This window comes from Schistocerca cancellata, chromosome 1 (genome assembly GCF_023864275.1).
Source record: "Schistocerca cancellata isolate TAMUIC-IGC-003103 chromosome 1, iqSchCanc2.1, whole genome shotgun sequence".
NCBI lineage: Eukaryota > Metazoa > Arthropoda > Insecta > Orthoptera > Acrididae > Schistocerca > Schistocerca cancellata.
In genome coordinates, this window is record NC_064626.1 from 332,253,514 (window position 1) to 332,271,055 (window position 17,542).

At 41.0% G+C, this 17,542-nt stretch overlaps 1 protein-coding gene across 1 annotated transcript in view; it reads left to right on the forward strand.

Annotated features, from left to right (window-relative positions):
- The first annotated feature begins 8,501 nt into the window (after positions 1–8,501).
- The window catches only part of LOC126173321 (nuclear pore complex protein Nup107), a 238,460-nt gene continuing 229,419 nt past the window's right edge, over positions 8,502–17,542 (forward strand). Inside the window, exon 1 of the mRNA XM_049920947.1 lies at positions 8,502–8,886. Coding sequence (XP_049776904.1) covers positions 8,757–8,886 — 130 coding nt within the window. The 5' untranslated portion in view covers positions 8,502–8,756. The remainder of the gene's footprint in view (positions 8,887–17,542) is intronic.

The window sequence follows — 17,542 nt, forward strand, 5'->3', positions numbered from 1 at the left end:
GCCTACGGAATATCAGACCAGCTGTGTGGCTGGATTGAAGAGTTTTTAGCAAACAGAACACAGCATGTTGTTATCAACGGAGAGACGTCTACAGACATTAAAGTAACCTCTGGCGTGCCACAGGGGAGTGTTATGGGACCATTGCTTTTCACAATATATATAAATGACCTAGTAGATAGTGTCGGAAGTTCCATGCGGCTTTTCGCGGATGATGCTGTAGTATACAGAGAAGTTGCAGCATTAGAAAATTGTAGCGAAATGCAGGAAGATCTGCAGCGGATAGGCTCTTGGTGCAGGGAGTGGCAACTGACCCTTAACATAGACAAATGTAATGTATTGCGAATACATAGAAAGAAGGATCCTTTATTGTATGATTATATGATAGCGGAACAAACACTGGTAGCAGTTACTTCTGTAAAATATCTGGGAGTATGCGTGCGGAACGATTTGAAGTGGAATGATCATATAAAATTAATTGTTCGTAAGGCGGGTACCAGGTTGAGATTCATTGGGAGAGTCCTTAGAAAATGTAGTCCATCAACAAAGGAGGTGGCTTACAAAACACTCGTTCGACCTATACTTGAGTATTGCTCATCAGTGTGGGATCCGTACCAGATCGCGTTGACGGAGGAGATAGAGAAGATCCAAAGAAGAGTGGCACGTTTCGTCACAGGGTTATTTGGTAACCATGATAGCGATACGGAGATGTTTAACAAACTCAAGTGGCATACTCTGCAAGAGAGGCGCTCTGCATCGCGGTGTAGCTTGCTCGCCAGGTTTCGAGAGGGTGCGTTTCTGGATGAGGTATCGAATATATTGCTTCCCCCTACTTATACCTCCCGAGGAGATCACGAATGTAAAATTAGAGAGATTAGAGAGATTAGAGGCTTTCAGACAGTCGTTCTTCCCACGAACATACGCGACTGGAACAGGAAAGGGAGGTAATGACAGTGGCACATAAAGTGCCCTCCGCCAAACACCGTTGGGTGGCTTGCGGAGTATAAATGTAGATCTAGATGTAGATGTATTTGCTAGGGAAAATATATATAGGCAAATATATCAAAAATAAGTAGAAGTTAATATTTTTTCCAACTGTCATAACGTCTCTGACGAATAAATGTCAATGATTTGCAAGTTAGATGACACTCTTGTGATTGTTTCACTTCCCAACAGTTTAGCACACAAGGACATCTATTATGAAGTTTAGTTGCAGGTCAAAAAACTTTGTCATTTCCAGTTGCTTAATTCTTATACTGCAGTCCACCTTTTTGTGTTACAAATTAGATCTCATAAACTTACCTTCTGTGTTCGGTATCAGCTAAGATGAGTGAGGGGACGACCCCTGAACAATTAATTACGCAAATATTTTAATGTGTTTTTGGGTTGTTGCACAAGTTATTACTGCTGAAGCCATCCTTAAAACTGTGCAAGTATATATTGCCTTTGACTGATTTTTAATTCATCCCATCTGATTACATTTTTTACACAGTGTACATTTGTAATATAGGACATGTCAACTTAACCTAGTATCTTAAAATATTTAATCTACATTTACATTTTAATACAACATACCATGAGTTATTTATATACATCATATTACAGTATTTCCAACTGATTACAGTACACACATACAAGTAATAATAGAATTCCTCACTCTTCAACATACACTCCTCTATACTATAAAATTATTTTTTCCATTACTTAATCAATCTGAAGTTTGTTGAACCTCCTTTTACTCATACAGTTCTGTAGACTCTTGGGAGGATAGTTTATCAATTGTAGTCCTGAGTATCGAGCACAATTTTGAACAGCCCTCAGTCTGAGGGGTATACTCCTCAACTGGGCTTTATTTCTTGTGCCGTATGAATGAACATCTGTATATTTACTATTGATACATTGCCTTTAATTAACGAAATTATTATTTTGTACGTGTAAATGGATGGAAAAGTCAATTCTTTTAGATTCTGGAAGGCAGTTCTGTGTGAGATTGTTTGGTTTTTATTAAAAAATTGTTCTAGAGGCCTGTTTTCGCAATAGAAACTTTTTTCTGTTATTGCTGTTGGAGTGTACCCAGACAATAACTGTGTATTGTAAATGTAGTTCAAATAGAGCATGGTACATTGCACATAAGAGTTGTTTATTAGCATTATGTCAATCTGCTTCATAATAATTATAATGCTGCTTAATTTGGAACAGACAGTGTCTGTATATTGTGTTCTCTGGAGTTTATCGTCAACTGTAATTCCCAACAAAAAAAAAAAATTATTGAGATAACTTTTCCCAATCTATGAACACATACATGTGATCTTCCTTTTCACTAATTGTGAACAGCGTGAATATTGTCTTTCCAATACTTAAGTTAAGTTATTCTGTGTGGACCATGGTTGGTTGGTTCGGGGAAGGAGACCAGACAGCAAGGTCATCGGTCTCATCGGATTAGGGAAGGACAGGGAAGGAAGTCGGCCGTGCCCTTTGAAAGGAACCATCCCTGCATTTGGTTGGAGCGATTTAGGGAAATCGCGGAAAACCTAAATCGGGATGGTCGGACGCGGGATTGAACCGTCATCCTCCCGAATGTGAGTCCAGTGTCTAACCATTACGTCATCTCGCTCGGTGTGTGTGGACTATGGTACTGTGCTATTTGTAGATATAAACGCCATTCTCTCCATTGTGTCCAGATTCTCTTGTGCATTCACAAATGCTATATCATCCACATACAATGTTATTTGATCGTTGTCATTGACTTCAATGCTGTTTGCAAACAGATTGAACAGAAGTGGGCCAAGTACAGATCCTTGAGGTACACTGTATTGAATACCCTTGATTTCAGTTCTTCGTCCAAATTCTGTTGTCACGTACTGCTTTCTTGTACTATCATATGATTTTATCCATTACAGTGCATGTCCAAGTATGCTATAGCTTTTTTGAGTAGTGCTCTATGGCCAATTCTATCAGAAGCTTTAGGCAAATCCACAAATATCCAAGATACATGGTTTCTTTTGTCTAATGCATCTATAACAGGTTATGTTAGGCTTGAGATAACAGTTTCTGTAGATTTCTCTTTTTGGAAACCATGTTGTGCTGGAATCAGTGTCCTCTGTTTCCCTATGGATATGGTCATTCTGCTACACATGACCACCTCCAGTATTTTTGAGAAACCTGAGATTAAAGGTACTAGTCTGCAGTAATTTGGGTCATCTTTGTCATCTTTCTTATACGTTGGTACACATTTGCTTATTTTTAATTTTTCTGGAAATACTCCCCCTCTAAATGAACTGTCTGCTGTATTCAAAAGAGGTTCTATTATTTCTTCATTCGCCATCTTTATTAGATAATTTGATATTTCATCTTCTCCTGCAAACTTCTTGGATTTTAATTTCTAAATTACTTTTATGGGTTCTATTTTTGATACTAGTTCCAGTAGTATATAGTTCAATGGTTGCCCAAGTGCTCTAGGGTGTTTTGACCAATGATGATTTCATCACATTTTCAATTTTGTGCAGCATCCATAAAATTATCGTTGAGTGTATTAGCATTTTTTGTTCAGTCTGTAACTATATTGTTCTAAGTTCTCGTTGAAATAACCACATTTCTATTATTTGCACTCTTTTGACAACATCTATCAGTGTTGATTGTGTCCCATGCTGTTTTACTTTTATGACTTGAATTTGCTATGGCTCTTTTTATTGAAGTGGCTTTTTCTTCTCCTATTGATTGCCTTTACTTCTTCTGACACTGCTTATACATCTCAACATTACCTGTTTGGTTCAGTTATTTCCTTGGTAATATATTTTCTACTATGACCTTAGTTTTTTTAGGTTCTTTTGGGGAAGACTGCGATTAAATGATGTGCTGTGTTAAGAAATGCTTCATACTCCTCATTTAGCTTTGTGCTTGCATTGTTTCAGTCTAATCTTTTTTCTTCAGTGTTATTTTAAAATCTAAATAAATGTTTTCTGAGTGTGGTAGTGTGTCGCAATGTATGAAGCGACTGCTGCTGGAGAAAACCAATGTTTTAGTCACAGTTGCAGTGGCCTTCTTCTGGATGTACTGGTGAAAACTTTTGTGTTGACTGACTCTGGCTGCCTGGACAATTATATTATTTTAAAATGTTCGTGTTTTGTAGGTTTATAATCCTGATGTCTCTCGTTTCTTGCTTTATTTTTGTTTTTAAGCTCCTGTTTTTGTAGATACAAAACATTAATCCATGATGATCGGAGATTGCTGTTTACAAGACTTTCATGTCACATTAAAACTGTTTTCAGTATTAGTAACAATGTTATCAATGATGACCTGACTGTGATAAGTCACTCTTTTAGATACATTTATTATTATTTTCATATGAAACTGTAATAATATTTCTTTTAATTCTTTTTTGGTTTTTTACCCATATATATGTTATAGTCTCTGCATTTTACAACGTCCTTCATTTTTGATTTCACTGATAATTTTTAAATTTTTTTCAGAAATGCTGCGATATTACCTCCAGGAGACTTATATTCACAGAAAATACTTAGTTCTTCACTCATTATGCTGATATTTTGAAAGTATTTTTCAATGCATGCTGGAATTTTTATTTATTTATTTGGTCTTGTTGATGACATATTATACAAACAGTGTAAAAGTAATATACGACAACTCAATTGATACAATACAGTAGCACATGAACATTAATACATCACATTGCACAGACATTTGTTTATTTACCATGGACAATACTTCCATGCAGTATTAAAGCCTGTGACTATTTAAAATAGTAGAATAAGTGATAGTGCCTTCTTTTTGCTGCTGACATGTATAAGTAGGTAAATTTGCTTCGTGGTCATGGATTGAATTAAATACAGATTTTAACTGCATTTCTTAAGAAGAGGTTTAAGTGAATGCTCAAGAGTGTGGGAATCACGGGAGTTCACATTTTCTCTTAATGACATAGATAAATTTACATTTTATCACCACAATGTCAGTTGAACCACAAGTAACAGCATCACACTTTATCTTTAAGGAAGTGCTTTTCTTAGACAGTTTCCTCCAACCTTATACCTTATAACTCTAAGCATTCATTCATTTTATAGAAAGTTTGTTCGATGAGGAATAATTTTAGTTTCCTTTTGAAAACCTGTACATTATTTATTTCCATTTTATATTGATAGGGAGCTTATTGAAGACCTTTATACCTGACTCAGTAACTCCCTTATGTACTTTAGTGAGAGTTGCAGAGCCTTTGTGAAAATGTTTCACCTGTCTTGTGTCATGGTTGTGGATGTCACAATTTTTCTGAAACAATTTCCTGTTGTTGGCTACAAATAACATCAGTGAGTATTTATACAGGCCTGTGATGGCAAGTATCCTGAGAGATTTGAAGAGACCTCTGCTAGATGCCCCATTAAAGACCCCACGTATTAGTCTCACTGCTCGTTTTTGTATTCTGAAGACTTTTTCAACACCTACAGCATTTCCCCAGAAGATTATGCCATAGGAGAGAACAGAATGGAAATATACAAAATATAACTACAACATTATTTCTCTGTCCACTAGCTGATGGAGAGCTCTTAGTGCAAAGCACGATGAGCTATGTTTCTTGACCAGCTGATCAATTTGTTCTTTACATCTTGGGCCACTGTCTATTTGGATACCTAGGAATTTTGTATGTGTGTTTTCGTTAATTTTGTGACTGTTAACATGTATTCCAGGAACTTTATTTTTAAAATTTTTTGTTATAAACTGTGTCATATTGGCTTTTGAAAGATTTAAGGTTACGCTATTTGCAGTGAAACATTTGTGTACTTGAGTAGAGACTGTCATGGCTGTATCCATCATTGTGCATTTGGGTTCCTTTACGAGGATACTTGTATCTTTGGCAAACATTACTATTTTTGCTCTGTTATTAATTGTGATAGGTAGATCATTAATGTAGATTAGGAAAATTAATGGCCCAGTAGCCCAAGAATCGAGCCCTGCGGGACTCCATACTTTATATTTCCCGAGTCTGATTTTAATGCTGTACCTCTCCCCCTTAAGACAACCCTTTGCTTCCAGTTCTGTAAGTGTGATTCTATCCAAGTCAAAGATTTGTCTTTAATGCTACAATGTGAAAGCTTTTTTAAGAGTGTGTTGTGATCTACACAATCACATGCTTTGGCAAGGTCACAAAATATCCCTATTGGGTACCTTTTCTAATTTAATTCACCTAAAATTTCATTTGTTAGGTTAAATATAGCTCTGTCTTTGGGCGAGCCCTTGCGAAAGTCAAACTGTGTAGGAGCCAGTAAGCCATTTTGTGTAATGTGACTATAAATCCTATCATACACTATTCTCTCAAATACCTTTGAACACTGGCAGCAGAGAGATGGACCGATAGTTGGATATTTCATCCCCTGCTCCACTTTTGTGGATTGGCAACACTATTGCATGTTTTAATCTACATGGGAACACACCAGTTTCCATAGATGGGTTGCACAAATAGCACAATCTATAACTGATTAAGTCTGCACATGATTTTAAAATTCTCCTTGATATGCCATCGTATCCACCGGAATGTGAGTTTTTGAGTAATTTTATGTTTTTTTCAATTTCTTTAGGAGTTGTAATTCTGAAATGAAGTGCTACTTTAGATGTTGTTTGCATGTGATTAAGTAGTGCAATAGCTTCTGTGCGAGATTGTTTATTATAGTTCTCTGCTTTTTCATCTATAGTAAGAAAAAAATTGTTGAAATCTGAGGCAGCAACTCTGTGGTTATTATTGTCAGGTTTTATGTTCCTATTTGTCTCACTTTTTATGATGTTCTATGGTTTTTGTTTTATTGGTTGAGTTGCTAATTTTTGTGCATTGTGCAACTGTTTGGCCTTCTTGATTATTTTTTTAGAATTTTACAGTATTTCTTGTAATGTAACTGTACTGCTGGGTCTGTACTAGTCCTCTGTTGTACATACAGATCTCTCTTTTTGTTGCATGATATTTTTATGTCAGTAATTAGCCACTCTTTCCTTTTACTACAGGTTAGTTTGATTTTAATCTGTCTTGGGGGAAAGAAGCTTCAAAATGTTTAAGGAATAAGTTCAGGAAAGAGTTGAACGTCTCATTCACCATGTTAGCCTAGTATTCTTCCTCCCGTTGTTCATGGCATAAACTATTTCTGAACAAGCAAGTTGATTCAGCATTTAATGTTCTACCATCTTTAACTTGGCTACAATGGCCATGTGCTGTTTTTCTGCTGGCAAGTTTTAGGGTTGTCACTTGACCATAGTGGTCAGACAAACCATTCGTTATTGCCCGTGTCAGAACATCAGTGTAATTTGTGAGATCTAGGAACTGATTATCAATCAGGGTCTTGCTGTGCCCATATACCATTGCTGGGAATGAGATCATGGGGGGCAGATTGAAGGTTAGCGGTAGTGATTCTAATAGTTTCTGAATGTTGTTTTTTGTGAGTAAGTTTCTGTTAAAGTCACCACATACGATGACATTACTATTGTTTTTATAAAGTTTAGTAAGAACTGTTTCTAGCTGAGGGAGAACGTTTTGAATGTTTCCCATAGGTGCCCTGTAAACTGTTACTATGATCAGGAACTGTGTTTCAAGCTCTAATTTGACTGCACAATATTCAAGGTGCTGGAAGGTTTATACATTCACAATATCCAGTATCTTGTACATTACCGATTTTCTTATTGCATATAACAACAGCTAGATGTTTGTATTTTGACGTACAGAAATAATTAGTCAGATCTAGTCCCTTGTTATTATACTCCGAAGATTTGTTTCATTTAGCCCTTGCTCATTAAGGCACAATGCATCTGGCTTTGTTTCACTCGGGAACATTTCTACTTCTACTTTTTTGTTGCCTGGGTATTTAATGATACAGTCAAGAATTAAATGTTATTTTCTTTTTGATGACTTCTGTGTTGTTGAAAATCTGATTTAATTGGAAAATGACATGTGACCACATTGTATTCATTATTATTTATCTTGTCTCTCTTTTCTTTTGTTGGCCGTCGTGTAAAAAAAAAAATCTTCACTAAGTACTGGGGTACTGCTCGTACTCTTTGCGAAGTCCACCTTGGTTTCCTTTCTGTTTGTGAAACTTTTATTGAATTTGTGATTGTTGGTTTTTCGTACTTCGATGTATTTCATATTCTTTTTGCGGTATTGTGTCTGATGGTTCATTTATTACATTTCATGCTACTTCAGCTGGTTCTTCTGTTTACACATTGTGATCTTCCTGTATTTTCCTCTTTGTTCAAGTACTACAACTAGTAATGCGTTTTAACTGTGCGTGTTGAAACACATACTGACTTCCTAAGGTGACGAAGAAGGGGATGAATTTACAAGTTTTAATTGCCCATGTAATATAGTATCAGCTTTAACTTTTCTGCTATGCGAAAGACACGCCATTTGCCAGTAGGGTGTTCAGGTATGTTGGCCAGCACGAGTCGCAGTGTGCGTATGCATGCGCAAGTTTTCAATGCTTGGAGTTACGCGAGTTTGTGCAAGAGTAGGAATCAAGATGTCTTCGTTGCAGAAGTTATTTGTAATGCGCGGTGAAAATATGAGTTTGGTTATGTCTTACATTTAACATGTACACTATGTGAACTGTGCATTGGTGTGTTATAACAGCGTGATTGAAGATAATTGGATATCAGGACATTATTAACCACTCAGCGTCCACATATCAACGGTGCATTTGGAAATATCGTTGGCCATGTAAAATTAAGCTTGTACCCGGTTCTGTGGTTATGACAGTAAATCATTTTTGCATACAATGAATATATCTCAGAATGACATATTGCGGACCCTTGATCTACTCGATCAGTCTGTAAATATAAGCCGCAAGCCACCGGCGCGCGAGAGAGAAAATGTAGCAAGGACACTGCTGGAAAGCTTTAGGAAAGGTTTGTTGAACAGATTGTTTGCTTTTGTATATGTGTGCACAATATAGGTAGTATTATGACTTACATCTGGAGTAAGCACCTTTCCCAGATTATTGATGACTTAGAAAGCCAGTGTCCTATTGGTTTCAGCCCTATCCCCCACTCACGTCACGACCAGTGCTTCCCTTTCTAGTTGTTAGTCTAACTGCCATCCAGTTTCTGTACAATTTGTATGTTGCTTTTCACTTCCTGTATTTTAGTCCTGCAATCTTCAGAATTTCATATTGTATGTTCTAGTCAACCTTGCCAAAAAGCTTTCTTTAAGTCTACGAATAGTACAATCGTAGATTCACTTTTCTTTAACCTGTCTTGTCCAATTAGCCTAGTTGGAGTGTCAACATTTTCTTACATGTTCCTAAATTTCTCAAGAATCCAATCTGAAGTTCCCTGAGGTTGCTTTCTACCAGTTTTTGCACTGTGTCAATATTTCGCAGTCCTAACTTAGTAATTCATGGTTCAGTAGTATTCACACCTGTCAGTGACTGCCTTCCTTGTGTTGGAATTATCCCATTCTTCTTTAAGCCTAATGCTATTTTGTCTGCCCCATATCTCGCACACCAAATGGAAAGTTCTGTCATTGTCCAAAACGTCTGTTACCCAGAGGGAATGTTGTTCACTCAGTGGGCTTTGTTTTGGCTGCACTATCAAATTTTTCTTGCATTATCATATCTCACATCTTGTTTTCATTTACTTCCTCTTTGTGCATTAAAACATTTCCTTAAAGTTCAGTTCTCTTCTTACAATTCCTTCCATTTTTTAACATTTCCTCCTTTGCTTGTTGCACCCTCTGAGCTTTTCATATTGAAACAGCTGGTTCTCTATTCTCTGGAGATCTTTTTAATTTTATTACAGGTAGTATCTGTCTTTCCTTTACTCATTTATTTTTCTAGAGCCTTGGACTTGTTCATTAGCTGTTCATTCTTACTGATTTTGCATTTCCTTACAATCTTGTTTTTGATGTCTGTATTGCCTTCTGCCTGTTTCTTTTGCTGCATTTTTATAATTTCTCATTTCATTTCTCTTGGTATCACTGGATTTCTGCTAGGACTTGCCTTTTCATCGACAGTTTTATCATATGGTAATGTAAACCCTTTCATGTTTTAAAGCTACCATTTCGTCTTCTGTTGTATCCTTTCCCTTGCTTCTTCTGAAACTCTCAACTACCTTCAGTTCTCTCAGTTTATCCTGGTTTCACCTCCTTGATTTCTTACATTTTTGCAGTGTCTTCAATTTTAATTTGTAGTTCATAACAAATAAATTATGGTCAAAATCCACCTCTGTCCATGGAAATGTCTTACAGTTTGAAACCTGTCTTACCATAAAAAATGAGTCATAACTTTTAAATTTATTAGCATTTTGACTCTATACCATGCTGCCAGCATGAGAATGGTAAAGCTGGTGATGAACAAATATGGGTAGGGGCAGACAGAGCACATAATAGCTCATAACAGATAGTGGAATAGGTGGGTAGCTGGTAGATACTAACTTCCAGTCTAACGAGGGCTCATGTAAACAGAACTCCTGAGTTAGGAATTTTTCAGAGTTCTTATGGTAACAGTAACAGAATGCATGTTGTCAGCCAGAATGTATTTTTAATCGTTACAAGGAAAGAGGGCAGCTTTGAGAATTTCCCCTTTCTATATTCAAAGAGGTTTAGAGGGCATTTCTGTCACTCTAAAACCTATGAAACGAATGCAATGGGATGCTGTTGATAGAAACTTCTACCTGCAACTTCGTTGTTGGGTGTGAACCCTTCACCACCTTGGCTTAGTTAGTGAAGCGGTCCATGTTAACCTTAGCTTTCATTTGCTTCCTAAGGACACTACTCCAGCCTCAATCTATCGCCTTCAATTTCACGACCTTCGTGTGGAATTTTATTATAGTACCTTTGTGTACACTGGTGGCTCTCGGACTGATTGTGCTTTTCTCATGGCGCCTGTGAATTTTGATGTCAGCTTCAGGCACACTGCTCAGTATTTACAACCGAGCTCTCAGGCCACAGAGTACATCCAGGGGTACAGACTTTTCAATTGTGTCCTCTGCTCAGACTCACTCAGCGCCCTTCAAAGTCTATGTGCACTGTACACCGCCCGTCCCTTAGTGCAACGGCTCCAAGAAAACTGTCACTTGCTCACTCATGGTGGAGCCACTGTGATTTTTATTTAGGTTCCTTTCATGTCGGTCTGCCAGGAAACGAAGCTGCTGCTGCCAAGGCTGCAGACCTCATACCACAATTCACGAGTCCCTATGTTCCCTCCGATGATCTCTGTGTTGCTGTCTGTCAGGAGGTGGTGCCCCTTTGGCATCGCCAATGGTCCTCCCTTCATGCGAATAAGCTCCGACTCATTAAGCTTCTCCCAGTGGCTTGGACGACCTCCTCTTGGCCCTCCCGCTGGGAGGAGGTGATTTCAACTTGGCTGCACTGCCTTTTTAGCTATCGTTATTTGATAAGTGGCGTTACCCCACTATTTTGTACACATTGCGCCTAAGTTTTAACTGTCTGCCACTTCCTGACGGAATGCCCATTTTTTAACCATTTATGTTCCCGCATGGGTCTGCCATTTGCGTTATCATCAGTTTTAGCAAATGACGCATCGACTGTTGGCCATGTTTTACTGTTGGCCATCGTAGCAATATGGTGAAGGCCATTTAAATTTTACTTTTGGACATCTGTTTCCCTATGGTGTATTTTATAGACCTTTCTCCATGTCCCTGTTTCTAGCCATCTTGTCTTACGTCGTTTGGGATTGACGTGTAGTCATTTTTTTAACTCCTCTCTGTATTCGTCTTCTATAGTTTGACTTGGGCGTGTATGACCCCAGTTGTTTTTTGTGCCCTAGACCAAAACAAAACCAAAACCAAGCATGTGTAGCCAGTCAGTGTGGTGGGGCTGTTACGTACCCATCAGGCTGAGCCCCCTGACAACACAGGGATCACACTACTGATACCTGAGCTGTTCCCTCCCCCTGTATGCCAAGGATTGGATGCTTTTCTTCATGGAGCATCGGAACTCCCAGCAATGGCTGTGGTGCGAGGTGGCTCTTGTTGTGGCTGGGTGGTGCCCATCGTAACAGCCCCTGATCAGAGTGGATGGTATCAGTGCAGGTGCTTGGCTAATGAAGTGTATCAAGCTGCAAAAATCTGGCTGTTTTCAAGCAGAAGTTTCTTAGAGTGGTGAAGGAACAGTCAATGCTGCTTCATATGACCCATTAGCCTTCCCTTCCCTTCCCTTCCCTGACTACAACACGGGAGGGAGCTTCAGGCTCACCGTCTAGGGATGGAACACTTTCCCTGCACTAGGATAGATGGGGACACATTCACAGCCACAAAGCAATTGTTTTTTGTGGAGAATATTGAGAACAGGTTTGGTGAAATGGAGTCTCTTAGTAAGATATGGTTGGGCTCTCTGTTGATAAAAGCTACTTCTGCCGCCCAGCCTGCAGTCCATTGTGCCTGTGATCGTCTTGGCAATGTCCCAGTGTCTATTACTCCTCACCAATCTCTGAATATGGTCCAGGCAGTGATTTTTCATAGGGACCTTATCCTGAAAACTGATGAATTCCAGGCTAATCTGGAGCGACATGGCGTTTATTTTGTTTGATGTGCGCAGAAGGGTCGCAGAGACAACCGCACCGATATCGGTGCCTTCATTCTATCTTTCGAGGGGGCTATCCTTTAGAGAAGGTTAAAGTTACGTGCTACAGATGTGATGTGAAGCCAATATGTCCCACCACCCATGAGGTGCTTTCATTGCTTGTTTTTTAGGCATATATTCATCCCACTGTACAGCGGACCCTCTATATGGTGACTGTGGACACCCACTCCATGAGGGGAAGCCCCTGTGTTCCGCCACCTGTGTGTGTCAATTGTCATGACCAACACTCCTCTCACTCGCCGGATTGCCCAGCTTACAAGAGAGAAAAGAAGATCCAAGAGTACAAGTCCCTGGATCGCCTGTCTTAAGCTGAGGCCCACCAAAAGGGAAATACGGAAGCATCCGATCGCACCCGTCTGCTTTGACCCATGACGTCACAAATATGGCAGAAACGGCCATAAACCACGATTCCAATATGTCACATATAAAGTTGCTACATACATATTATAAATACGAAAATACAACGAAAAACAAACACGCATACGTTCTACAAAAAGCCCAATGACACTAACGGGATAAGCGCAGGAAGTTGGGGGTTTTTGGGTGGGGACAAACTAAATATAAACAAATTTATACACCCACCCCCATACAAAACCACACAAAACAACGAAAAAAACCGAGAACACAAAACTCCACAAATTTCATTAAACACAATATCATCTGTAATCGGACACATCCCATGACCTATATAGCTCAACAGCAGCTCCCGATCCCATAAATTTGGATCGAACACTTCCCTTGACCTATATAGCTCAAAAACATCCTCCAATACCAATACCAACAGCCACAACCACACATTGTAATAAAACACTTCCCTGTATCCCAACACACAACACATACACTAAAACCAAAAAATAAAAACTTACCACAAAAAAGTTCCGGCACCACAAACTAGGTTGGCCACCTCAAGGGCGCTACAGTCTGGAACCGCGCGACCGCTACGGTCGCAGGTTCGAATCCTGCCACGGGCATGGGTGGGTGTGATGTCCTTAGGTTAGTTAGGTTTAAGTAGTTCTAAGTTCTAGGGGACTGATGACCTCAGAGGTTAAGTCCCATAGTGCTCAGAGCCAACTAAAACACAAACCAACACATCCCCCCCCCCCCCCCCAATCCCCTCACAAACATCTAACACGAAATAAACCACCCACCCCACCCTGAGCTGCAGCCACCCACCCACCCACCACCCTCCCAACCAAACCACCCTAACCAACCACTTTCGGCCTATACATTTTACTGACAGCCCTTAAAAAAAAAAAAAAAACGAAAAACACAATAGCCCTCAGGGACACTCTTTCGCCAACAGTACTCATCTAAATGAGACTGAAAGTTGGAAGAGCGCCTCTTCCCCCTCCCAAGAACTGACTTAACAGCCCCCACATCCCCTGTATAGTATTTGTGCAAGCCCCTGTCTCAGCATGTTGAAACTCTAAGCTATAGTTAACGACTAAATGATTGAATCCCCTCTCACCCAACCCCCTATATGAAGAAAATGCATCTGAAACTACTGTGGACCCCGGTTCTGTGTACACCTCAATTAACCCCACTAATTCCGCCTCAGACCTCCCTTCCACACCCCTAAAAACCCATTCAGAACCCCCCCCCCCCCCCCCCCCCCCCCGGAACAACAGACCCCCACACCCAGACCACAGACTTACCCCTCCCATACTTCTTTTACCCAAACTGCGACTCGTCCAGCTCCACAACCACCCCATGCCCCCCCCCCCCCCCAACTTAACCCTGTACTTTATAAACTCAGAACACACTTCACGGCAAAAAGAAAACCAATCAAGCACACTCCTCTCACTCACACCAGTCTCATGCGCACAAAAACTATGTGAGGATCTATAACAAAAATAATAAGTAATCAGTATAATCTCACGCATGCCCAATCTAGACTTCTCGAACCAGGAACCACGCCATATGGAATGCCACATGTCATCCTTTTGACAGCGCCATGTATAACCGTCTCTGGTCCGAGACACCGGAACATTAGTCAACTTCATTTCTTGCCCACAAATGGAGCAGTTCACGATCTCAGCAAGTAACCCAAAAAGCTGTAAAAACTTTATCAGCTCCAATGCAGTATTTCCCATCATTTCACACAGATGCATGCTATTAATCTTATCCTTCCTGAACAAAAACAACAGATTAAATTGCTCAAATTACCACACGACTTACTGTGAATAACACTAAATTAACTTCACACAAAACCACTAAATCATTAACTCACTGTAAAGAATTCCACTACACACACAGCCAACGCTCAAACAATTCTGTATAATGAGCAAGACCAAACTGAGCCCATTACACCACACAAACAAAAGCCCTAAACATACCACCAGAGGGCACAACAAACCACAACACGACGACATCTACAAACATGCCACACTCGCAAACCAAACTCCGCGCTGTTATGACATCACACACCACAACACCCTTATGTCACGAGTCGAAGCCGACAGGTGGGATTGGATGCTTCTGTCGACCTGCCAAAAGTGTGAGAAACTCAATCCAGCATCAAATGTTCAGCTTTTGCCTCTGTTGCATCCTTTCCCCCTCCTACCTCTTCCTTAACCTGGCCCCATCCCTCTCCCCCCTCTTCCTCCCCTGCTGTTTCCACGACCTCCTATCCAGGAATTACTTCCCCTCCCCTGCTGTGGAAGTGCTCCCCGCTTCCCTTCTTTGGCACTTGCCGGTGATTGGGTTCCTCCCTGGGAACCCTCTCCCTGGTGTGTGTCAGCCCAGAAGCCTCCTACCAGCAATTGGGCATGGAATGCACAATCTGTGTGCCCCAACATCGTCTGCTCTCTTTCGGTTCCAGATCTTGCAGGGCCTGTACTACCTCTGTGCCCTGCCCTTCCCCACTTCTGAATGAAGAGGGGGGGGGGGAGGAGGAGGAGGAGAAACATAAATCTCAAGACAAGCCCCGCCCCTCACCACCTGAGTCTGCCATCTTATTTATGGATGTCGCACCATCCTTGTCGGTGATGACCACTGACTGGGTGACATGACCTTTATGTCTAACCTGGACTGGCACCACATGATTGTCCAGTGGAATTCCAACAGATACTATCATCACCTACTGGAAATACGCCATCTTGTCTCCTATTCTGCATTCCTGTCTTACTCTTCAAGAAACACACTTCTGTGATGATCACTCTCCAACATTTTGTGGTTATCGGGCATTCTGTCAGAACTGCACTGGTCCCGGGGTAGCATCTGGCGGGGTCTGCACTTTGGTTTGCTCTGATGTCATTAGTGACAGGATTCCCCTACGTTCCAATCTGGAAGCAATAGTGGTTAGGGTGCAAACAACTCCGGCAATCACTGTCTGCAATGTCTACATCTCTCCACGTAGGCCATTTCCTTGGATTAAACCATCTACCTTAATACAGCAGCTCCCACCCCCATTTCTCCCCCTTGCGGACTTCAGTGCCCACTACCCACTGTGGGAGAGTGGCATTTCAATGAGTAAGGGTCTCCTAATTGACTTTCTTTTTATGAACCTAGATTTATGTCTCCTCAGTGATGGTTCCCCTACCCACTTCAGTGCTGCTCATGGCATCTTTACTGCTATCGATCTCAGAATTTCCTCCTCTGTTCTTGTGGCTTCCCTACATTGGTCATCCCACAATGACCTTTGTGACTGTGCTCACTTTCCGATGATTATATAGTTCCCCTGCTGCTGTCAGGCAGACAGGCTCCCACACTGGTCATTCTGCTGGGCCATTTCATCTTTATATACAGCTACTGTGCACTTTGACACCTCTGTCTCGAATTGCATTGATGCAGTCATGAAAGGCGTCTCTGCCACTATTCTTCATGCTGCTGACACTGTTGCCCCATATCTGCAGGTCCCCCTCGTTGTTGGCTGGTACCGTGATGGACCAAGAATGTAGCAGTTGCTGTCCAGGACTGCTGACGGGTGCTGCAGTGATTTAAATGACTCCCTTCACAGACCAACATCCTCGCTAAGGCTTGTTACCTTATTGAGCAGAGTAAAAGAGAACACTGGGAGCACTATGTTTCTTTCCTGGGGATGCATGCCTTGTCATCACAGGTTTGGTCCAAACTCCATAGCCTTCTGGGCTGCCAGCGACAGTCAATTGCCCAGGGTCTTAACCTCAAAGGTGCTCTGTCTGGTGATCCATTGGTCCATGCAGAACACCTTGTGACACACTTTGTGACAGCATTGGTGTTCTCTTCCTGCCCTCCTACTTTTCTCTGGCAGAAACATAAAGTTGAACAGACCCTTCTCTGTTTCAACCTGCAACACACTGAGCCCTATAATGAACCCTTCACTGAATGGGAATTCTTGCAGTCTCTTACCTCTTCATGAGACACCTCAGGCCAAGATTCTGTTGACAGTCAGGTGATCCAACACTTGAACATTCCCCAGAGGCAATATGTCTTCAGGGTCTTCAACTGCATTGGGCTCATGGGTGCTTTCTCGTCAAAAATGACGAAACAGTGTAGTTAGTCCCTTCCTTAAGCCCGGAAAAAACCCAATGTTTCTAGACAGCTACCGCTCAATTAGCCTGACCAATGTACTTTGTAAAATGCTCGGGAGAATGGTTAGCTTCAGATTATGTTGGGTACTCAAATCTAGGGTCTTTTGTACCTGTATAGTATGGTTTCCAGGCAGGTCGATCTCCAACTGACCATTTACTCAGGTTGTAAACGGCCACCTGACATGAGTTGGCATTTCACTCAGTGCCACTCGGATTGAGGATGATGGTATCCCACAGGGTTCTGTGCTAAGTGTCACACTCTACCTCATAGCCATCAACAAGCTTGCAACCTCTATTGGACCTATGGTTACCCCGGCATTGTACTTCGGCGATTTTTGCATTTAGTGCAGCTCCCACTCAGTAGCATCTACTGAGCACCAGCTCAGAGGCGCCATCCAACAGGCTTCTGCGTGGGTCATCTCCCATGGCTTCCAGTTTTCTCCCTCCACAA